Source organism: Copadichromis virginalis, linkage group LG6 (genome assembly GCF_057382275.1).
Source record: "Copadichromis virginalis isolate Kocher_CV1m ecotype Utaka linkage group LG6, C_Virginalis_male_GT1.1, whole genome shotgun sequence".
NCBI classification, from domain to species: Eukaryota; Metazoa; Chordata; class Actinopteri; order Cichliformes; family Cichlidae; genus Copadichromis; species Copadichromis virginalis.
The window spans coordinates 28,169,492-28,193,729 of NC_140623.1; the positions used below are offsets into that span (position 1 = coordinate 28,169,492).

The following is a 24,238-nucleotide window of genomic DNA, read 5'->3' on the forward strand; positions in this document are numbered from 1 at the left end:
CTTTCTCTGGTAAGTGTTTGAAAAAACACTGGACACTGTTTATTTCTGCCCGCCTCTTCAGTAGTCTCACCATATACTAAGCTAGTGGAACCACAAGCTGTTAAATATAACACAGTCACAGTAATCACTGAATGTGATTGTATAGTAATACTGTGTCAGTGCAGGTGTAGCCATGAATAGATCCATATGCACTTTTCCCACAACTTTATTCCCTAAACAGTCAAGCACTAATTTATTATTGAGCCCTGTGAAGTTGGAAGACTCCTCAATGCATTTCTTTCCTTATCAATGTAAACACATAGACAGAAATAAAGTTCTGGCTATTGTTTTATTTCAGTTTTCTTATTTTCAGAGCCTGAAGCGTTAAGTGTCCAAGCACTTACAGTGTGGACCTTGTCTCCTGTTTTCAACACAAGCCCCAACAGCATCAGCTTGTGCCACATATTTTCGTGTTTAATCTAGAGCATGTTATTTTCCCCCCCAGAGCCCATCCTGAGTTCCCAATGTTAAAGGAGAGTGAACACACAGATGGGGCTTGAGCAAGGCCAGAGACATGTTGTATAACACGCACACACTATGTTGTGCCATGCACTTACAAGGCAAGGTCCCACATATAGGCTACACAAAACCATTTAGTCTGACATCATGCGCAAGCAAACGTCAGAAATGATTGTTAACGCAGACACACAGACAGCAGCGAGTCCAGGAAGGCAGCTCAGCCTGAAGGGTCCATTCCATCCATTCAGAAGGTCAGACTGGGAAGGACAGATGATGCACATCAGACTGTAAAGGCCAGGAGACCCTGAGGTGCTCCCGTGAGTGCTGCTACCTCAGCCACAAAACAGATTGGACCAGAACAACAGATGTGGTAAATCCCAAGTCAGAGTTTAAGTAGTTGAAGAACTATAAAAAAGATAACCTGGATTTATAGAATTTAAGATGTAAGACCTACAAAAAAAGCTACAATTATCTAAGATATATCAGAAATGTACGTTTAAGTACTTGACTGCAGTATTACAATATGCAAAACTTTAAAAGTATATAATAAATCTTTTTTTCCCAGTCTGTGCCATTAATTACACACAAAAATCACTCTTGTAATTACTTTTTGAAGAGTTTAGTGCACGTGATATTTCAAAGGATGCTTTTTCGTGACTCACCTGTACCCGAATTTTGAGCTTTCTTCATGCTCTGCGTTTCCTGCTGGTGCACTTCAGGTATTCGTCAGTAAAAGCAGAGAAGCTGCAACTGTCGGTCGTCCTTCTCACCACGTCGACCAAAGAAACTGGAGTTGACTTTGTTGCCTCAGTTTCCCCGCACTTGTTCTTGTGCAGAAAGCTGAGTGCGTGACGACACTGTGTGACTGCAGGCAGTGCTGATGCAGATATGCCTCAATGATGTGCACTTTAGTGGGATGTTGAGAATCTCGAGACCGCAAGACCATGTTAAAAGAAACGTGAGCGCACGAGGGGGCGGGTGGAGAGGTCCACTGACGCGCTTTTACGCACGTATCCAAAGAGGAGATAACAGGATCTATCCAGTGTTGGGCAGCTTACCCCAAGGGAAATTTGTTTACTTAGTCACACTGATATGAAATCTATGTGACAAACGCATCAGAGATATAAGGGAGTTCATCCTGAAGCCATTTTCTTTGGCAAAAAACAAATAAGCAACCGGCTTTGCTTCAGTGGTTATTGTCAGGGTGGAAGTTTAGCACCAAGGAAGCTAGTAGGCTGTATCCGTTACAGGCTTATGTGATGCTAAGGAAATATTTCCCACATACTTCCCATTAGAAAGAAGAAAATGAACACATATTTTTCTGACCTACCAAAACTCACATTTTCTCCTTTTTATGTAGAGTTAAACCAGTCTAAATGCAGTCATGTTTAAACGATCACTCAGGAAGACACGATATACATTAACATCAGCCATGAATATGAGAAGTATGTTGAAGTGCTGTGAAATGCTGCTCTCTTGTGGTTGGATGTGTCACAGCTGGTGTTAGGACCACATTGGGAGTTTTGGTTGAACCACATAGTCAAACCCAATAAGCCTAAAAATAATTAAGCGTCTATTACAAGTAAAAGCAATGCGGCCTGAATAATATTCTGAATACAATTTTAAGTAATAAAAGCATTTTATTAATATACAATCCTGCAGTATAATGTTCTACCATGAATCTTGTAAGAATCTGGCAAGAGATTTCCCTAAAACAAATGTACTTTATTCAAAGGTAGGTTAACACAAAACTATAAATCGGTGTGGAGCTCAGGAATGTGTGAGAGAGAGTGTGCGTGTGAGTGTTGCATGCTGTAAAAAGTGTTTAGGCTGTCAGCTAATCAAAACTAGAACTAGAAAAGTACAGTGGGGCAAAAAAGTATTTAGTCAGCCACCGATTGTGCAAGTTCCCCCACTTAAAATGATGACAGAGGTCAGTAATTTGCACCAGAGGTACACTTCAACTGTGAGAGACAGAATGTGAAAAAAAAATCCATGAATTCACATGGTAGGATTTGTAAAGAATTTATTCGTAAATTAGGGTGGAAAATAAGTATTTGGTCACCTCAAACAAGGAAAATCTCTGGCTCTCACAGACCTGTAACGTCTTCTGTAAGAAGCTTTTCTGTCCCCCACTCGTTACCTGTATGAATGGCACCTGTTTGAACTCATCATCTGTATAAAAGACACCTGTCCACAGCCTCAAACAGTCAGACTCCAAACTCCGCCATGGCCAAGACCAAAGAGCTTTCGAAGGACACCAGGAAAAGTATTGTAGACCTGCACCAGACTGGGAAGAGTGAATCTACAATAGGCAAGCAGCTTGGTGTGAAAAAATCAACTGTGGGAGCAATCATCAGAAAATGGAAGACATACAAGACCACTGATAATCTCCCTCGATCTGGGGCTCCACGCAAGATCTCATCCCGTGGGGTCAAAATGATCATGAGAACGGTGAGCAAAGATCCCAGAACCACACGGGGGGACCTGGTGAATGACCTGCAGAGAGCTGGGACCAAAGTAACAAAGGTCACCATCAGTAACACACTACAACGGCAGGGAATCAAATCCCGCAGTGCCAGACGTGCTCCGCTGCTGAAGCCAGTGCATGTCCAGGCCCGTCTGAAGTTTGCCAGAGAGCACATGGATGATACAGCAGAGGATTGGGAGAATGTCATGTGGTCAGATGAAACCAAAGTAGAACTTTTTGGTATAAACTCAACTCGTCGTGTTTGGAGGAAGAAGAATACTGAGTTGCATCCCAAGAACACCATACCTACTGTGAAGCATGGGGGTGGAAACATCATGCTATGGGGCTGTTTTTCTGCCAAGGGGACAGGATGACTGATCCGTGTTAAAGACAGAATGAATGGGGCCATGTATCGTGAGATTTTGAGCCAAAACCTCCTTCCATCAGTGAGAACTTTGAAGATGAAACGAGGCTGGGTCTTCCAACATGACAATGATCCAAAACACACCGCCCGGGCAACAAAGGAGTGGCTCCGTAAGAAGCATTTGAAAGTCCTGGAGTGGCCTAGCCAGTCTCCAGACCTCAACCCCATAGAAAATCTGTGGCGGGAGTTGAAAGTCCGTGTTGCTCGGCGACAGCCCCAAAACATCACTGCTCTCGAGAAGATCTGCATGGAGGAATGGGCCAAAATACCAGCTACTGTGTGTGCAAACCTGGTAAAGACCTATAGTAAACGTTTGACCTCTGTTATTGCCAACAAAGGTTATGTTACAAAGTATTGAGTTGTATTTTTGTTATTGACCAAATACTTATTTTCCACCCTGATTTACGAATAAATTCTTTACAAATCCTACCATGTGGATTCATGGATTTTATTTCACATTCTGTCACTCACAGTTGAAGTGTACCTCTGGTGCAAATTACTGACCTCTGTCATCATTTTAGGTGGGGGAACTTGCACAATCGGTGGCTGACTAAACACTTTTTTGCCCCACTGTATATATCAGATGCTGGAAATGAAAGACAGCATGAGCACATGAACAGTTTTTATAGTCTGACAGGCTGAGGTGAACTATGTCAACTGGGGAAACTCCCATGTTAGAAGAATACACGTTGAAGTTGGACAGGAAGGCTCAAGGACACTAGAAAGAGCATCACAAATTTAATTTTTGTGTGGCAACAAAGACAACAAACAGAGATAAAAGAGTGACATATGAAATATTTGAATTAAATAACACTTTTAGAAAAGATGTGAAAGAAATAGATTAGATAGAATTTACATTCCTTTGTTACTGTACAGATGAAATAATCAGAATGATGCTTTATTACACATTAGCCTTCAGAAGTATTTGCCTCATAATCAGTTACAAATAGTTTGATAACCTTGATGCTGTAGCAGTGTAGGTAAAAGATACTGTAGCATAGTATTTTCTATAGGGTTTAAAGTCACTGCGTGTAAAAGTTTCAAAGCTAGATGGGAGTAAATATAGACTGTACCCCAAAATGGTCTGTAAAAATGTCTGCAAAATCAATAAAACAAATAGCACAAACTATATTTTAACTCTGAATAATATCAATACTCAGAATAAATTAAACAAAGTATGTGTCAATTAAATATTTTGCAATATTTTATGCTTTTACTCTTGAGTCTCCTCAAAAACGGTGGCACTCTGGGTAGGCTGTCAGTCCACGTTTCACCTCAGCTGTTAATAAGCCAGGTAAGAAACATCTATATCTATTTTCTCTGGAGGAGTCAGTGAAGCTAACTTTGGCTATGTCTTTCCTTAGCCTTTTCTTGGTGAAACATAGGTACAGTGGCTTGCAAAAGTATTCGGCCCCCTTGAACTTTTCCACATTTTGTCACATTACAGCCACAAACATGAATCCATTTTATTGGAATTCCACATGAAAGACCAATACAAGGTGGTGTACACGTGAGAAGTGGAACGACAATCATACATGATTCCAAACATTTTTTTACAAATAAATAACTGAAAAGTGGGGTGCGTAATTATTCAGCCCCCTGAGTCAATACTTTGTAGAACCACTTTTTGCTGCAGTTACAGCTGCCAGTCTTTTAGGGTATGTCTCTACCAGCTTTGCACATCTAGAGACTGAAATCTTTGCCCATTCTTCTTTGCAAAACAGCTCCAGCTCAGTCAGATTAGATGGACAGCGTTTGTGAACAGCAGTTTTCAGATCTTGCCACAGATTCTCGATTGGATTTAGATCTGGAATTTGACTGGGTCATTCTAACACATGGATATGTTTTGTTTTAAACCGTTCCATTGTTGCCCTGGCTTTATGTTTAGGGTTGTTGTCCTGCTGGAAGGTGAACCTCCGCCCCAGTCTCAAGTCTTTTGCAGACTCCAAGAGGTTTTCTTCCAAGATTGCCCTGTATTTGGCTCCATCCATCTTCCCATCAACTCTGACCAGCTTCCCTGTCCCTGCTGAAGAGAAGCACCCCCAGAGCATGATGCTACCACCACCATATTTGACAGTAGGGATGGTGTGTTCAGAGTGATGTGCAGTGTTAGTTTTCCGCCACATATAGCATTTTGGGCAAAAAGTTCCATTTTGGCCTCATCTGACCAGAGCACCTTCTTCCACATGTTTGCTGTGTCCCCCACATGTTTGTGGCAAACTGCAAACGGGACTTCTTATGGTTTTCTGTTAATAATGGCTTTCGTCTTGCCACTCTTCCATAAAGGCCAACTTTGTGCAGTGCACGACTAATAGTTGTCCTATGGACAGATTCCCCCACCTGAGCTGTAGATCTCTGCAGCTCGTCCAGAGTCACCATGGGCCTCTTGGCTACATTTCTGATCAGCGCTCTCCTTGTTCAGCCTGTGAGTTTAGGTGGACGACCTTGTCTTGGTAGGTTTACAGTTGTGCCATACTCCTTCCATTTCTGAATGATTGCTTGAACAGTGCCCCGTGGGATGTTCAAGGCTTGGGAAATCTTTTTGTAGCCTAAGCCTGCTTTAAATTTCTCAGTAACTTTATCCCTGACCTGTCTGGTGTGTTCTTTGGACTTCATGGTGTTGTTGCTCCCAATATTCTCTTAGACAACCTCTGAGGCCGTCACAGAGCAGCTGTATTTGTACTGACATTAGATTACATACAGGTGCACTCTATTTAGTCATTAACACTCATCAGGCAATGTCTATGGGCAACTGACTGCACTCAGACCAAAGGGGGCTGAATAATTACGCACACCCCACTTTGCAGTTATTTATTTGTAAAAAATGTTTGGATTCATGTATGATTTTCGTTCCACTTCTCACGTGTACACCACCTTGTATTGGTCTTTCATGTGGAATTCCAATAAAATTGGTTCATGTTTGTGGCTGTAATGTGACAAAATGTGGAAAAGTTCAAGGGGGCCGAATACTTTTGCAAGCCACTGTATATCTTCTGAAAGTGCAGACATGACTAAAAACTTACCTCCATGGCATGCAACTGTCTACGCGTCCCTTTCTCCTCTGGTTTTGGTGTACTACGTATATGGTTGGTCTTTGGCCACATATATAAAAGCAGAGCAACAATGTCCATCTCAGCTGCAAAACTATACCCATTCCTATCTTTTTTTAATGGACTAATTCTAATTAATCATGAGAATCCATTAATTGGCCGAAGATCTATTTACACACTAAGTGTATATTTTTAAACACAATAGTCTATTTTCTATTAAATAAGCAAAAAAAAGAAAAGAAAAAGAAAAACGATTGTGTGTACCAACTCCTTTATCTATTTGCAGTACTTGTGCTTCATTATTCAAATATAGACCAATACTATACAATGAAATATGACAGTGAAAATAATGCTGATCAATACTAAGAATGATTTGAAATAATTCAAGTGGTTTCGATTAACCAGTGTTTAAAAAATGTAAAAAAAACCAAAAACAAATTAATGTTTGACATTTTGACCTGTGATTGAAATGACTTCATGAGACTTCAGTGAGCCAACAACATTTGACTGCATTACTAATCAAACTCATAGGGACTTGAGTTTGATTAGTGCCCTGAGACAGGGGAGAGGTCACTCTTGGTCATGACTTCGTAAACGTCATTGGATTCTTGCATCGAACGTCTTGGTCTTATGTTGTCACTACGCTTTTGTTTCACCTGTTGGTAGTAAAACACCAAAAAAGTTTGTATACAAGTTTGTATACATACATACATATATATGTGTGTGTGTGTGTGCGTGCAAACATCTGCAGCTGCACTCTAAGATGCAAACAGAGCAGTCAGTGGTTTTAGATGTTATCATGAACTCAGGGCAAGAAGATTTATAATGATTACAGCAGTTCTAAGCATTTGCGGTGATTCTGATAAATGTGAAAACTTACTGTATCTGCAGCTATACAAAATAACCACTGCTGCACATGATAGCTTGCAGAGCATGACCTTACTTTAAAACCTTTAAGCAGACAGAACTGAACTCACCTTTTGAATGATCAATAGGATGAAGACTACGATTAACAGCACGCCCAAGACACCAATGCTGATGATCAACACCAAGATGTGCTGGTCATCTTGTCCAGGATGTGCTGTGAAAAATATAGGAAAATTGGATATTTGCTTATACAAGCTGTGGTATTTTAGTGCAGCTACACAAGAAATTTGCTGTAATTTTTTTTTTTCTGGTCGCACGTCTTTAAATGTACTGTTTTTACTCTTTGCAATGCAATACAGAATTCTCTGAAACCCTGAAGAGAGGTCATCTAAAACTAAACTGTATGTATCATATAGGCAAGCAGTAAAATAAAAATAAGGGTGGACTAATTTATGTCAAATTAGAACCACAACTCTTGTTTATTTTGCAGCCAACTGCAAAAAATCATAGAAATTTGGCTATTTAAAACCAATAACGGTGTACTGAACTCACTCGTGGGTATCTTGGGTGTATTTTCACAGGAACAGTTCTCCACTACATGTACCCCTGTGCAAAATGAAGGAAAATGCAGGTTACACCAAATGTCTCAAATCTTGCAGCTGCCCTTAAAATATTTACACGACAATCTTTTGTACTTTTCCATCAATAAATTTTCTGCTTGTTAAATAATTCTCAGAAACCATAAAAAACCCAGAAAGAGAAGAACATTAAAAATTATTAAAATACTGGTAGACTAGTGATATTTTCTTTTTCACATCATTTTAAAAACTGAAAGAAATATTAAAACAATATGAAAGACAATAATAAAAGTAAGAGTCTTTTATTTATATAATTTAGCCCATTGGAGTTAAATTTTGGCTGTAAAGAAGCTGAGATCACATTCAAGTGTAATGCCGCCACTGCATAGGTTATGATATTGCTTTTTCTTGGATATTTCTGCAATTTCTCACCTTCACAAAATTCAAGATTACAAAACATTGCATAGATTTGCATATTCAACAGACAATGTCCTGCATTTGGCCAGCTCTACAGAGATGCGAGTTACAGGATAAAAATAGAGAGTTTTTAAGAAGAACGGTAAAAAACAACAACACACCTCTTATAAAAACTGTGTAGACTTTGCACTCAGCACTTTTGTCTACTGATTCTGTGTAGACACAAGTGTAGACACCAGAATCATCCACAGTCAGATTAGTCACGGTGATGCTGTGGTTCATGGGAGCTCCGTTTGACTCAATCCTGCCTTTGAATCTCAATCGCACAGAAACTTTGCTGTTTACCTGGTTGATATAGTAATACACCTCATTCTGTTCAGTAAACCTATGATACAGATACATCCCGGTATATCGACTATTGTTTTGGGGGCATTCTTCTGAGGAACATTTCAAAGTGATGCTCTCACCAGGCTCTGTGATGATTATAGTGCTCTCTGTTATTAAAAAAAAAGACAAAATATCTGATTAGTTGGTGTAAAAATATATAATATAATATAATATAATATAATATAATATAATATAATATAATATAATATATAAACGTCAACATTAATAAGTCAGTATGGATAAAAATATCTTTGTCTGATGATTTTGTAAATATTGTTCCAAGCAGTCTTGAACTATACCAACACAAGAAAATATTATAAGAAAAGTAAATGGACATACCTGAATAGCAATAATAACAAATCAATAATATGGCCCAACAGAGTCGTACCATCTCTGCAGCACTAACAGCATAAAGTCTCTGTTTCAAACACAATGCGCATACTTATGCACCAGTTCAGACAACAAGCAGTGTTTCCTGTATGGTTTTTGATGTAGATCAATGATGTGTGCATCCTGTGAGATTAAATCATTCATTACATTCACTCATTTAGACAGCGTGTAGCTTTATGTAACACTCTGAAAATGTGTACGAATAAAACAAAGGTTTACAAATGTATAAAGAACTCAATAAAACAAATAAGACACATAAATGTGCCAAGCATTAAAAAGCAAAAGAGGGGGAACTCAGTTCATCAACAATAGTTTTAATTCATGCTATTACTACGAATCCCAAAAAGTAATAAAACTATTCATATAGTTAGTTATTCATTCATGTAGGAATTCTTTTCATGTATAAACCATGAATTCTGCCATAATGGAGCCAGAAGATACATTTACGTTTAGTTCCAGGATTGATACAAAGTACTGAATTCATCCTCCTTGTCTAACTCGAACACCAACTCATAAATATTGCTTTCCAGTATAGTCTGCTAGTGAGAAAGCCTCTCTAGCAGAATGATTCATGTGGATTAAATGGTCATTTTAGCCATATGAATCCCTGGGATTTTATTCCTGGATTAAAGACTTATAAAAGCAGGAAACATGTGGTTAATACTAGTGCCCAAATATTTGGTATATTGAGTACATTAATTGATACACTAGTGAAAAACAGCAACATCCTTCTCACAGAGCTGATCTGAGATGGAGTTAAGATTTCTCTTTTATGTTTAACAGGCATAAACCAAAAAAGGAATCATAAACACACACCTTTTATATTTATATGTATATTTATACCTATATCCCTATATTTATCTATTTATGTTCATATTTATCTATCACTATCTCTGTTTCTACACTCATTTATATGAGTGGTTATGATGTTGTATATTTGCTGCCATGACAACTCTGCCCTCTTGTGGGCAAAGTGGAGAAAAAACTGAAGATATAGTTTTACACGATCGCGCAAAAAATCCATGCATTTTCAGGTCAGGCCCCTCTTCTGTGGAACCAGCTTCCAGTTTGGATTTGGGAGACAGACACTATTTCTACTTTTAAGATTAGGTTTAAACCTTTCCTTTTTGCCAACGCATATAGTTAGGGCTGGACCAGGTGACCCTGAATCCTCCCCTTAGTTATGCTGCAATAGGTGTAGACTGCTGGAGAATTCCCATGATGCATTGAGTATTTCCTTTTCAGTCACCTTTCTCACTCACTATGTGTTAACAGACCTATCTGATGAATCACACTTGTTATTAATCTCTGGCTCTCTTCCACAGCATGTCTTTCATCCTGTCGTCCTTCACCCCAACCAGTCGCAGCAGATGGCCCCGCCCTAATGAGGGAAGTAGGTACACATGGGGAAGCAGCTGACACACATGAAAATAACGACATCACAGGGGAAACATAAAGCTAAACACACTGAACACAGGACCTCTTCAAAATAAAACAGGAAACATAATGAAACGCAGACATGACTACACGAACCTGACGACAAAAGACATGCAGACATGAAACACATGAAGGGCAAGGGAGACTTAACATAGGGCTGAAGACACAAGCGGAGTCTAATAACAAAGAACTGTAACGGCAACCTAAGCATAATAGAGATGAACTCAGAAAACCTAAACGACTTAAACATAGAAATAAACTAAAACTCAAAACTCAGGGTCAAAAGACCCAGGATCGTGACAAAATAATCATAATTACAATGCACCAAAATCTTTTAAAACAGGTCTTTTTGTTTGTCCCCAAAGCAAAGGATCTGGGCTAATGTCAGAGTCATCTCTGATTACTTAGTGATGACTGATTACAGAGCGCCTGAGCTCCCTCCTGGGGAGTGCAGTAATTTCCAGTAAGAATAAGCATATTAAATAAATTGCTGTAATAATATAAAGATAAATGAGCTAATGTATAATTTCTGATAGGGGTGGAGGGCATACAACTTTTAGGTAGATACAAACTAAAGGATTATAAATCCTTAAATGTAGTCATCTCTCTGCACCATTCAGATATTGTCGTGCACATGGAGTGAATTGATTGTTTAGCTCTTAAGCATGATAATGTTTGACATTTTGTCTCAGTTATTTTGATTGAAATTACTACATTGTTAAAACAACATCAACAACAACAAAAAGAAAATCCTTAGATTTAACGGCACTGCAAAGGAAACTCTGGAGCTGATGGAGGTTGCACACCAGTGTTCGTATAACTTTGATTACAAAATCAGTGGATTGCCCTGCAGCTACTCCATTGTTTCACCTGTCAATAGTAAAACAAGACTGCAGTGATTGTGTGTGTGTAGTATAACAATTTTAACAGATTTCAAAACGATTTATTCCAGAAAAGATTAATTTTAAGCAGAAGGACATGAGCTTACCCTCTGGACGATGAATATGATGAATGTTATGACTAACAGCATGCCGAGGACACCAGTGCTGATGATTAAGACCAGTAGTAGATAACGCTTTTTTGCGGTGGTCTGGAGCTCTTCTCGGTTTGTACATGCATTTCCTGTGAAAATATAGGAAGACATGGGTTATAACAAATTAGTTGTTTTCCTGTAATTACACTATAACTCTGGGGTACATCTTTTATTAGAATGTTGTAACAATAAATATGCAATGTGCACTGAAGAACAACTCATCTAAAGCTAAAAAAATGTTTCTATTCTCGTTGTATGTGTCATACAGATAGCTAGAAGGGTGTATACCATCCACCTCTATCTATGCCACCTGTTAAATTCTCTTTTTAGATCATTTTACAAACTGTAAAAAGTAATAAAATAATAAATAAATAGATTATGTTAACATGAAGAGTCCTACACCTACAGGGGTAGGTGTGCCAAACTTGTGTTAATACAGTAACTTTTTATATGCTTTTTAATCTTTTTATAGACCTTAACCCATTCCAAGGGGGATAATTATTGACTACGTTGTGAGCTTTAGGTTTAGGCTTATGAGAAACTGACTTTCTTGTAGATCAAATGACCACATTCAGGTGTAATATCATCACTGTGTAGGTAAGCGTAAAGGAAGTTTCCTTCCTATTCTTAGACATTTCTGCACTTTTCACTTTCTTAGCTGAGGAAAAAGATAAGCATCATGTCTTGAAGATGGAAATGGGACTGTATGCATGCATACAGTACACTGCAATTAGCCAACTCTGAAGCATTGTGAATTACTCAATGAGATTGTGGAGTTTTTAACAAACAGAAGAAAAAAACACACACCTCTCACAAAAACTCTGTAGACGTTGGAGTCAACGCTCCTGTCAAGCAATTCTTTGTAGACAGAAGTGTAAACACCAGAATCATCCACGGTCAGATTAATGATGGTGATCTCGTAATTCATGAAAGCTTCATTTACCCAAATTCTGACTTTGAGTCTTGGTCGCTCCACAGTTTTGTTATTGAAGTACACCTCATTCTGTTCAGTAAAATTATGATACAGATACATCCCAGCATATCCATCATTGCTCAGGGGACTTCCTTCTGTTTAACACTTCAAAGTGATGCTCTCAGCAGGCTCTTTGACAATTATAGTGCCCTCTGTTAAAAAAAAAGAGTGTGTGTAATATAAGACACATACATTTGCATTAACGGTGACAACATTTTTATTTATTTTGGAAGCACTCAGTGTCAGGGTCCTGGGTCTGGGTCATACATAACCTCACTTCCTCAAGTGCTGGTCCACGCAACAATGAGAGTATAAAATCACACTGTTCCTCGGTGCTCTGTTCTCTGGACCTCGTCACTCTTTCAACCTCTTCAATAAATTCTTCAACAGACCTCCCGTCCTTTCCCAATTCCCCTGTAAAGACTTGGACCTGGCGTTCACGTGGAACACAAATGTATGAACGGTTAAGGGCACGACCAGCACTGTCCCTTTAAGCCCTTGTTTCATCAGTTAATCTGATAAGGTCATCCCTCAACCTCGTCAGCTCCTGAAGCTGGTTTTGTATCTCATCATCTGGAGCCCTACTTGGTCCTGCCGGCTCTAATGGGCCCTGACTGGATAAATCCCCACCACTGGCCTTATCCCCAGCATCTGGAGCACTTGAAATGGCGCTTCTAATTCAGTCCACAGTCCAAGCTTAAGTATAGTTTAGCTATAATAAGGATACTATGGGAAAAGTCCAGTTCAAGGAACAAGACAAATCTTGTTTGCTGCTATCAGATTGCCAGGTCCAGATGGGTTCTGTTCCAAGCGCCGCACCAGCAACTCTGCAGAATCACCACCTCCGCACGTCCTCCCGCAGTGATGGTTAGTCCCTGTAGTCTTCACCACTGCCGTATTTTTTTGTATTTTTAATAAAAAGGAAATAACATGCCACTGTGCTGCCAGTTATAAGTTAGTGAACTAAAACTCTCCTTCTGCTGCACACCCCACTCCTGGTACCAAAATTATGTAGCCTGGGAAATGATTAGCCACACAGGACACAATTACTGGGGTTCTTAATGTGCAGTTTTATTGTCAATGACGACTGAATAAACCAAAAAAATGTCCTTTGACCTTTACTTTTGTCAAACAGCGGCCATATGGACTTGTACTGAACATCGACAGCACGAGAGGTAACGTGGCAAAGTAACAGAATAACCGATTGAACAAAGATGCGCCAATACAATACCAGGAATTTATTATTATTTATTAAGTGGCATACTGTTAATTGCATGGGTAATCTCCTCCACTGTAATTGGAGCATCTATAATCTGCTGGTCAGTAGTAGAAAGCTGTGGCAGGTTTAAATCAGTAAAGAATGCTTCGAATTTCTGTTCATCTAAACTACCTTGTGTAGAATAAAGATTATTGTAAAAGGCCCTGAATCCATCATTTATATGTCTAATAGAAGCTGAAATAACCCCATGTGATTGTCGTATGCCTGGGATATGGTTCATACTGTCTTTCTGTTTAAGACAGTATGCTAATAAACGACTCGGCTTTTCTCCCATTTCCCAATATGCTTGATTAATGCGAAATAAAGCGTATTCTGCCTTTCTGTTGTACAGTACATTCAACTTATATTTAACTTTAACAATTTTATTCAACGTAACTCTGTCTTTTGTATGGGAATGTACTGCCTCAAGTGCCTTTAATTTGGCTTCTAACGTAATGATATTCTTGTTAGCTGCCTTCTTTTTAAAGGGAGCGTAAGAAATTATCCTCCCCCTTAAGTATGCCTTCATAGCATCCCACCAAGTAGCCAATGTAGTGTCCTCTCGATTATTTGTCTGTTTGTAAAATTGGATTTCATCTCTTATCAATTTAATAAACCCAGAGTCTTTAATTAAGGACACATTTAAATGCCATCTGCGGCTTTGAGGTATCTGTAAAATATTTCCAAGACATAGAAAAATTGGCACATGGTCCGAGAATACTATATTACCAATACTAGAATCTATAGAGTTATTCACTAAGGCTTCAGAAATAAAGTAGTCGATTCTAGTATAAACATTATGAGGCGGAGAGTAAAAGGAATATTCCCTGCCTTCTGGATGCATTGTCCACCAAATATCATTCAGACCTAAATCTGAGGTCATCTGCCTTATGGCAACTACAGATTTACTCTCTGTGCCTCTCCTAGGAAGTGATCTATCTAGGTCTTGATCCAGTATTTGATTAAAATCTCCTCCTACCACTATTTGTGCACCTTCTAATTCCAAAAGATACTGTGACAGGTTATGAAAAAAGGCGAGTATGTCCGCATTAGGTGCATAGATATTACATAAAATTATTGGTGTGTCCAGTAGTTGTCCATAAACCAATATAAATCTACCTCCCTTATCTGTTATTACTTTTGTTTCAGCAAAGCTAACTGCTTTATGAATCAGAACCGACACTCCCCTACTTTTACCAGTTCCAGGACTGTAAAAGACTTTACCTACCCAGGAACATTTAAGTTTTAAGGCTTCTGACTTGCACATGTGCATTTCTTGAATAAAGGCTATATAAACTCTTAATAACTTTAGATATGTTAATATTTTCTTCCTCTTAATCCCGTTATTCAACCCCTTAACATTCCAGCTGGCTATTTTGAAATCTGTCTGTCTATCCATCTTATATGTTGTCTGCTTGACCTGGAGACAACATATAAGATGACACCGCCATGGACCTCAACCAGCAGGCTTTGTGTTACTTGTTTCTTTATACAGGAGCATGTAGGGGTGGACGGCCTTTTTATTTGATTACCCTTTTCTCATGTTTTTGTTAGTTAGGGACATTTTGGGGGACGTTATTCTCTTACTTATTAAACACATGCTCCCATCCACTCTCTTGGTCCAGAAGCTCCATAATCCAAGTGTCCCAACTCAGGTCTGATGGCATTTTTTCAGTGGTGTTTTTAACCTCTTGGGAACTTTCACTACATTCCTTACTTGATGCAGAAAGAAGAAACGAGTCAGGGATGCATAGCAAGCACAACAAGACAGCAGCAGCCCAGACCTTTCACCAACTGAAGACATTTGCAGCACCATAAAACATGACAGAGAAGAGCTGGGACTATGTGAAAGGGTGAAGTGCTGCAGTAAAGTTGCAATGGTCCTATCTTTTATACAGTCTATAGTTCACTCTATTCGATTACCCTTTTCTCATGTTTTTGTTAGTTAGGGAGATAAGACATTGTTATTTGGTTTTATTCTTTTCATAAATAAGTTTTGTACATCCTTTAGATACGGTCCCTTTTGTTTGTTGTTTTGGGGTCCACCCCGAAGCTGTAGTTCGCTCCTTTCCTTTGTTAGAATTCAATCACTGTGAAAAAAAATCACCATCAAAATTGTACTGGTTGTGTGATGTGCTGCTTGGGGTCAGACAGGGGTGGATCACCCTTATATTATGGTCTGGCCACCCTTAGACAGGCCATAACACTAACTAAAATGAAAATTAAAACTAGACTTATAACTGGCTGGCTGGTGTCCTTACCAGTGTCCTTGGGTCTGAACTGTGGGCTCCTCTTTCCAGGTGTTCGTACTGCCTGAGTGGCACCAAGGTGTGCTGTCTTGCCTCTTTTGGGTTTTCTGCATGTTTCTGGCTCAACATGCAAGTATCCACTTCTTGACGTTCGCTGTTGGTTGCAGCCACTTGAGGTTTTTGGGCTCATTTGGGTTCTCAACACTGGGCGACTTTGATGGGAGTGAAAGCATCCTCACAACATAAATCACCACACTACCTGCTTTTGTTTCAGGTTTTTTCTTTATCCTTGTTAACATGTTTGGGTACTGGGTTTACCTGTAATGCATTTTGTGCTCCAAAAGCTGTTATTTTGTGCAGCTGTGCTCCAAAAGCTGTAAGCATGACCTTTCTTATCATTAGATTGTGCCACACCAGCACCTGAGAGAAAAGCTTTGAGTTTGATTTTGTGTTTGTGTTTTGCAGGCACTCAGGAGAATAAGTCATGATGTTTCTTGTGTTTGTCATGTTAGTATCTCAGTGCTTGTCAATCACCAGTCAACAGTGTCACCACTGTGAACAACATCCTGCGACTGTTTGAGCCAAAACCTTCGAGAAGTCCCTGCAGCCGCTTCAAAACTCATCACTGAGCTCGATCTCTCTTTTAACACGCTGGAGACAACAATGAAAGATGACTTTCTTTCATATGCTGCTTTGAGGGCTTTGCTGATGAAGTTCAGCCAAAACAGGAAACATGCAGCAGGAGACAGTAACTTGTTAAAATGTTATAAAAGGTACAATTAAAGATTTTCACCCTACAGGGTTGTCAATGATCCAAGGATAAATGTCTAATTTGGTCAAAAGTTTATAAGCCATTTCTGGAGAGACTGCAGTGGAAATGTTGTCACTTTTGGACTTTGCTACCTGCAGCTAAACATTTGCAGCTAAATCATTTATTTAAAAGCAGAAGCTGCAACTGATCGAGTGAATGTTTGTCTGAAAACTTAAACTGAACTCCAAGCGTACCATTGCTCCAGCTTACCATCTTTACCTGAGTGAATCAGTTTGTTGAACAATCTAAATGATTCAGAAACTTCTGTGACATCAACTTAACTAAGGCTCATTACAAATTTCACAAAACACTGCTGAATACTTTTAATATTTTTTTTATTAGTTATTTTTGTTTTGTTGTTATTTTGATTTTAATAAAACAAAATAACATAAAGAATCAAATTGTTTCTTTGTTTTTTTAAATTTAATTTATTTTACAAATAAATTAATAATAATATTAATAATAATAACAACAAATTAGTGCTGTCAGCGTAAACGTCATTAGTTAAAATGACGTTAACGCTGACAGCACTAATTTGTTGTTCCAGAGAGCAAGCCAAACACTGGTCTAGAAAAGGACGATCTCTAGTAGTGCTGCACTACTAGTAGATTTTGTTTTAACCTCCTAGGACCTGGTGTCCACATATGTGGACATAACATTTATGAGACCAAAATACAAAATTTTGCTCTTCAAAAACCTGATATCCACTTATGAGGGAGGACATTACACTGCCACTGTTCAATCGAACTTTAAAATGAATGTCCTCATATGTGGATCTCATTTTTTTGAGAAACAAAAAAAAGATAGTCCGAATCTGATGTCTTTGTTTTCACATTCATCAGGTCCCAATCAACCCAAATGGCACAGAGAAATTAAAAATGCATGCCATGAAAGAGTTCAGGTCTTAGGATGTTAAAAATGTCCCTGCTGATGAGACCAGTGAATGTGGGGCGACGGTGGCAAGAAAAAACTCCCTCCTGGAGGAAGAAATCTTGGGAGGACCAGGCTCTCTGGGAGGACCCTTCCTCCTGAGGGCAATACTTACCAGTACTTGTCCTCCAGTGTGCGATGGTGGGCTGGGACGAGTGTTGTTTCTTCTCAGCATGATGATGACCTTCCTTCCATTTCCTGTTTCAGAACTGAGAATGAAGACAAAACTGGTTAACAAGGTAACAGGACATTTAAAAATTCTCTCACTTCAGGATGAGATGCTGTGTCTTCTTACGTTTCTCTTGTAAAACAGCATGTAGGCCGAGTGCTGCTGTTCCTCACAAGCTGCAGATCCGGTTGTGTGGAGCACCTGTGCGTCATTATAGGTGAGCCAGCGATCTGATGTAGAGTGCTGACTCTCCTCAGGATGGACAGAACTACAGATGTAGTGTCCTGAAATCACATTAAGACAAATGAATCCAACTTCTGGAAGTCAGCTGATTCAAGCAAACAGTGATTTTGACTTAGTGCGTCTTAGAACATCAAAAGCTTTTGTGTGTGAGTCCTTCACTGAAAAGTAGAAAGTTTTCATTTTCTGTTTGTAACAAGTCTGTTGTTTTACCTGACTCTGTGCCTCCATAATGATTGATGATGCTGACAAGACTATAACAGCCACCACCCTGAGAAGGAACAAATCCAAAGAGTGTTAGTTTCACAAAGTCTCACATCAGAGCCATAATTAAGCTGATTTGCTGAGGCTACGTCCACACTAATGCGTTTTCGTTTGAAAACACATCGTTTTCTCTCCGCTTTGACCTCCCGTCCACACTGAGATGGCGTTTTCCTCAAGGAAAAACACAGCATCTTGAAAATGCTCTCGAAAACGCACACATTTCAAAACGGAGTTGTCCCGTCGCAGTGTGGACACTCGAAAACGCAGACTTTCTAAAACGATGACGCATTTTAGCCATGTGATGCAGTCATGTGAGCAATTAAACAAAGATAGCCGAGTGCATTATACAGCGGTTGTTTTGATTGCTCTCAACTTTGACAGCCCTAAAAAAGATTAATATCAGTTTGTACATGCTCCGGATAGCTTTTCTTCAAATTCTGTAATCCTCACTCACTTTTGCGCATGCGCAGGACTGGAACGTAAGCGTTTTCGGCCGTTTCAATGCAGACGCACAACTATTTGAAAATGACTGAAAACACTAGTGTGGACACGGAGTTTTCAAATCTATCAGGGCTAGTGTGGACGTAGCCTGAGACGTTCTGCAGTCTGTTTTTACCTGATTGGATGGCACCACCAAGTCCCTCTGCAGCCTGACGGGGTCATCCACCTTCTTAATGTTGTAGGTTTGTGTAAAGCCAAACCTCTTCAGATGCAAGATCAGGACTCTGGCAGAAAAGAAAAAAAAAAACACAAACAAGGTAGAAAATAAGAAGAATGAGTGTCAAACACAAACAGAAGATGGGAGAAAACGACTGCTCAAGTATTGTCTCGAAAAACTCTGATATTTGATGCGCCACAGTTTGGAAACCTGGTCAGTCGATCACTTCTGATGTGACCTTACTCACCTTGGCAGTGTATCAAAAGACGACTTCAGTTCTGAGGCCGTCCCTCCACAATCACAGCGAAATTCTATTTCTTGTTCCTGAACAACAGCACAGAGAAAACAGGCTTTATGGTAGAAAGAAATCTCAACATATGCACACACACATACGCACAAACACTAACAAAAAAGGTGTGTTAAGATCGCTGACACTACAACTCTATTGGAATTTGTGATCTTACCTTCAAGTATGTCTCTAACATGTTTATAATAGACCCCTCTGGAACAAGGTCAAGAGACAAGCTGGTGAAGTCCTCGTGCTGTGATGATTGGTGACCACAGCTACACATTTCAGGAGTAACGTAGTTAAAGTAAAGATCAGGTAGGTGGAAAAGAGGTATATGAAAATATTGCAACCAGCTCTGCGTTTCTGAAAGACAGGCTTACCTCTTGCATGTCCTCATGTTTTCCATTTTAAAAATGTGATGCTCTTCTACTGGGCAGGTATAACTTTGGCCCAGGAGAGCTGCGTTCCTCTCCAGGTGAGGTGCGAGCCTTTTGACCTCATTGAGGAACAATGTTAGGAATTCATGAGCGTCCTGAAAGAAAAGCAGAGAGATTTAAAACAGTACATCAAAATCAGAAGGTAAAGCAAAAAAACAAAATGTCCAAATAGCTGACGCACTTTCTGTGCACTGCCGGTGTATTCAGGAGCTTGACTGCTGAATGCCTTCTTAAAAGCTCTTAGGTGGTGATCTTTAAGGCCATAATCTGTTGACTCATGACAGTCCCTGACATCAATGAGCCTTCTGTAGAAAGGAAAGGGTAAACAGACATTTCTGCTGTTAGATCTCTTTGTTCTTCAGGTTTTTGAAGAAAGTAGAAGGTTGACGTAGCGCACCTTAAGAGCTGAGCTTCTGGATCTGTGCTCCACAAAACCTCCTGACGCCTGATGTCTCTTATGAACTCCTCAATGTTGAGGAGGCTCTGCAGGCAGGAGTTCATATAGCAGGTGTTTCCGATGTTTGGAAACCTGACACACACGCACAACGTTTACAGTATCAGTGTAAAAGAATTCATTTTCTCCACTTTGACAAAGTGAGCTTTGGTCTTTGTGCACCACGTGTACTCACCCGAAGCAGTCTATAGTCCCAGTTTGACTTTCTATTATTTCTCCACCGCATGCTACACTGCTCCAAAAAGGTAAAAACACAAACACAAAATTAGGAAAGATGTCAGGATGCTGAGCAGTGTATGTGCATGGATGCATGAGCTTTGACGCTGAAACATTTTGGAGGACGTCTTTCTCTTACCTGTTAAACACATGCTCCCATCCACTCTCTTGGTCCAGAAGCTCCATAATCCAAGTGTCCCAACTCAGGTCTGCTGGGATCGTTTCCGTGGTGCTTCTTACCTGATATAAATATATAGGACATAGCTGTGTGCCTCATTGCTCTTAATTGCTCTCATTTAACTGTGATGAGTAAATGCTTGATGACAGTGACTCTTTCCATAAAACATACCTTCCCGGATTTAAAAAGAGTCTTCACAGTGTTGCTCTCTGCCTCTGCATCGCTGTCAGTTTGCTGCAGAGGACGAACAAACATAAGTTTATTAAAAAGTACATTTTAAAGAGAATGTGTATTTCATATGTTTTGTGTAAAAGCAAACCGAGGAACAGCAGAAGATGTGTCTCCATTTTCTCTTCTTTTGGCCATTTTCAGGGTTAGCTGGTGTGGCAGCAACAGAAGCATCCGGGATGCTGATGAGGACAAAAGTGTAAATGTTGTGGAAATTTATAAGAAGGAGTACATTTTGCTAATACAGATTGCTAATAAAAGTGAATAACTGTAATGGAATACCAACATGAACAAAATCATGTATTTTATACATTTACACTCTACATTTTCAAACGCTAATCTCTGCATCCATATAAATAATAGACAAGACTAGAAGGAGTAAAAAAGATGTAAATACACAAGGTGGAAGAAAAATGCCAATAAAAGGGAAATAAAAGAGCTCCAACTCAACCACTGCTATAAATATCTCCAGCAGCATTAAAGAGTGGCGCATTTCTTTACCTCTGATGAGACGTAGAAGGAATTTCCTTCTCTGCCACGTTTTGTTTGTGTAATTTCTGTTTAGAAACAAGAAAAGCAACATCAGTAATGGCATAAAACAAACATACCAAGTGGGTCTCTCCATGAAAAATGTCCAGTTAGAGAATTTGGTATTATTTCATATTATTTATCACTTTAGTGAGCTGTCAGCTCATGAAGCAGATATAGGAATATCTTTAAATAAAATAAAAACAATTTATTCATGCCTTAAATTGAGTTTTAAAGTTTGTCCTATGAAATACAAAATCCTTCATTTGGTTCTGATCAAAATTCAGTTTTTACAGAAATCATCCATGAAGCTTCAAAAATGCTTATTCACCATAAAAATATTTAGAGAAACATCCTGCAAGTCTCTTCGAACTTACCTTTCTGTGAAAAAAAAACGTTTAAACATCTTTGAACTTAATTTGAGGACATGGCTGTGTGTTAAATTGCTCTTAATTCTTCTCATTTAACTGTGATGAGTAAATGCTTGATGACAGTGACTCTTTCCATAAAACATACCTTCCAGAATTTAAAAAGAAACCAGCGACACTTTTTTTGTGTCTTCACAGTGTTGCTCTCTGCCTCTGCATCGCTGTCAGTTTGCTGCAGAGGACGAACAAACATACGTTTATTAAAAAAGTAAAGTCACTTTAAATTAACAAGTGCAATTTAAAGAGAATGTGCATTTCATATGTTTTGTGTAAAAGCAAACCGAGGAACAGCAGAGGTGTCTCCATTTTCTCTTCTTTTGACCATTTTCAGTAACAGGAGCATCCGGGATGCTGATGAGGACAAAAGTGTAAATGTTATTTTTCAAAGTGCAAATTTTTAACAAGGAGTACATGCTGGAGATTGCAGATAAAAATTAATAACTGTAATGGAACAAAATCATGTATTTTGTACATTTACACTCTACATTTTCAAACGCTAATCTCTGAATCAATATAAATTATAGACAAGACTAGAAGTAGTAAAAAAGATGTAAATACAAAACACCAATAAAAGGGAAATAAAAGAGCTCCAACTCAACCACTGCTATAAATATCTCCAGCAGCATTAAAGACTGGCGCATTTCTTTACCTCTGATGAGACGTAGAAGGAATTTCCTTCTCTGCCACGTTTTGTTTGTGTGATTTCTGTTTAGAAACAAGAAAACCAACATCAGTAATGGCATAAAACAAAGTATATGGTATGAAAATACAAAATCCTTCATTTGGATTCAAAATTCAGTTTTTACAGAAATCATCCAAGAAGCTTCCTTAAAAGTTTCAAAAATGCTTGTTTACCATAAGAAAATATTCATAGAAATGTGCTGCGAGTCTCTTCAAACTTACCTTTCTGTGAAAAAGAAGTTTAAACATCTTTGGACTTGATGTGATCGCAGCCAAAATCTCCTCAGCTTTGCAAAAGTTCAACTGAAAACAAGCAGTCAAAGGTTGTATATTTATAAACTTTCAGCATAGAACGTTCATACCCTGAACAGCAAACATCATCATTATGATGTATGGGGCAAATTTGCATATTTTGGAATGTATGCTCATTTGAACTGTATGGTGCTCGTCTCCAAGCAACTGCTACACAAAACAGGTCAAGTCAAGTGGCTTTTATTGTCATTTTAACCACGTGCAGAGGTGCTGTACAGAGTGAAACGAGACAGCGTTCCTCCGAGACCCTGGTGCTATATATGACATATACGGACAAACCCAGGACTACATAAAGTGCAGTGTGCATAAATTGCAAAAATAAACAAGACAAAACAGTGCAAAACGTGACAGAACAGGACGAAACAGACACAAGACAATGGAAATGTGCAAAATGCTGAGTATTGTGCAAAAGTAACTTGGTGTCTGTATGTATGTATATGAGTGTGAGATACTGCAGATAAGTGCTTGGTAGTGACATGTGTGAAGGTGTGCGTGTGCCAGTGCAGTCACTGAGTGTTCAGGGGTCTGACGGCTTGTGGGAAGAAACTTTTCCGTAGTTTGGTAGCGAGGGCCCGGATGTTGTGGGACCTCTTTCCAGAAGGCAGCAGGGTGAAGAGTGTGTTTGAAGGCTGTGTGGGGTCCTCCAGCAAGCGGGTGTTATAAGGAGGGGAGAGGGGCTCCAATGACCTTCTTAGCTGCTCTCACAATCCGTTGTAGGGTACTGCGATCCAATACGCTGCAGTTACCATACCAGACAGTGATGCAGCTACTTAGGATGCTCTCATTAGTCCCACTGTAAAAGGTGGTGAGAATGGATGGTGGGAGATGGGCTTTCCTCAGCTTCTGCATGAAGTAGAGACGCTGCTGGGCCTTCTTGGTTATGGAGCTGGTGTTGAGGGAGCAGGAGTGGTTCTCCGCCAGGTGGACACCAAGAAATCTGGTGCTCTTGACGACCTCCACAGAGGATCCATTCATGTTAAGTGGGCAGTGATCCCACTGTGCTCTCCTGAAGTCAACGATCTCTTTTGTTTTGTTTTGGTGTGCTGGGGGAGCAGCACAGCAAAGAAGGACTCATCCAGGCTGGAGAAACTGATCAGGAGGGCTAGCTCTGTGGTCGGCATGAAGCTGGACACTCTGGTGACAGTGGCAGAGAAAAGGACATTAAAGAAACTGATGGACATTATGAACAATGCTGGGCATCCTCTGCACATGGCCATTAACAACCAGAAGAGTCTGTTCAGTGACAGGTTGCTTCTCCCAAAGACAAGAACTAACAGACTTAAAAACTCCTTTGTCCCACACGCCATCAGACTGTTTAACTCCTCTCTGGAGGGGAGAGGGAGGGGAAACAGGAGGACAAAGGAGGGGGGAACAACTAAGCTGT

At 39.5% G+C, this 24,238-nt stretch overlaps 2 protein-coding genes and 1 long non-coding RNA gene across 5 annotated transcripts in view; all 3 read right to left on the reverse strand.

The window, feature by feature from the left end:
• The window catches only part of septin9b (septin 9b), a 70,587-nt gene extending 69,247 nt beyond the window's left edge, over positions 1 to 1,340 (reverse strand). Inside the window, exon 1 of the mRNA XM_085459666.1 lies at positions 1,161 to 1,340. Within this exon, the coding sequence (XP_085315792.1) occupies positions 1,161 to 1,188 (28 nt within the window). The 5' untranslated portion in view covers positions 1,189 to 1,340. The remainder of the gene's footprint in view (positions 1 to 1,160) is intronic.
• Positions 1,341 to 6,906: 5,566 nt separating this feature from the next.
• LOC146707991 (uncharacterized) lies at positions 6,907 to 8,523 on the reverse strand. Its single transcript, XR_014921097.1, has 4 exons — positions 8,466 to 8,523; positions 7,862 to 7,915; positions 7,420 to 7,523; positions 6,907 to 7,098 (listed from the first exon to the last, which is right to left on the reverse strand). It is a non-coding gene; the product is annotated as an uncharacterized LOC146707991 (long non-coding RNA).
• Positions 8,524 to 17,177: 8,654 nt separating this feature from the next.
• LOC146707992 (ubiquitin carboxyl-terminal hydrolase 37-like) lies at positions 17,178 to 22,864 on the reverse strand. Of its 3 annotated transcripts, none has more exons than XM_085459671.1 (18): positions 22,765 to 22,859; positions 22,511 to 22,566; positions 22,143 to 22,212; positions 21,950 to 22,033; positions 21,407 to 21,462; positions 20,997 to 21,087; positions 20,849 to 20,911; positions 20,639 to 20,763; positions 20,459 to 20,515; positions 20,227 to 20,358; positions 20,011 to 20,134; positions 19,773 to 19,924; positions 19,568 to 19,667; positions 19,351 to 19,427; positions 19,062 to 19,170; positions 18,395 to 18,452; positions 18,068 to 18,225; positions 17,179 to 17,981 (listed from the first exon to the last, which is right to left on the reverse strand). In XM_085459671.1, exons 1-18 carry the CDS (start codon positions 22,789 to 22,791, stop codon positions 17,976 to 17,978), a joined length of 1,545 nt encoding a protein of 514 aa, XP_085315797.1. In that variant the 5' UTR covers positions 22,792 to 22,859; the 3' UTR covers positions 17,179 to 17,975. The 3 variants fall into 3 exon arrangements, with proteins under 3 accessions (XP_085315799.1, XP_085315797.1, XP_085315798.1); XM_085459672.1 differs by having other exon boundaries at positions 17,180 to 17,981; positions 20,639 to 20,739; XM_085459673.1 differs by lacking the exons at positions 20,639 to 20,763; positions 20,849 to 20,911; positions 20,997 to 21,087 and having other exon boundaries at positions 17,178 to 17,981; positions 22,765 to 22,864.
• Between the last annotated feature and the right edge of the window lie 1,374 nt (positions 22,865 to 24,238).

What these genes read in the sequence shown, in the direction of transcription:
- LOC146707992 (XM_085459671.1), bottom strand. Translation starts at nt 22,791, where the DNA reads ATGTTTAAACTTCTTTTTCACAGAAAG. An exon ending in CCAGAAGCTCAGCTCTTAAG is followed by an intron (nt 20,135 to 20,226) that starts GTGCGCTACGTC and finishes TCCTTTCTACAG; the next exon opens with AAGGCTCATTGATGTCAGGG. An exon ending in TTATGGAGGCACAGAGTCAG is followed by an intron (nt 18,226 to 18,394) that starts GTAAAACAACAG and finishes ATGTGATTTCAG; the next exon opens with GACACTACATCTGTAGTTCT.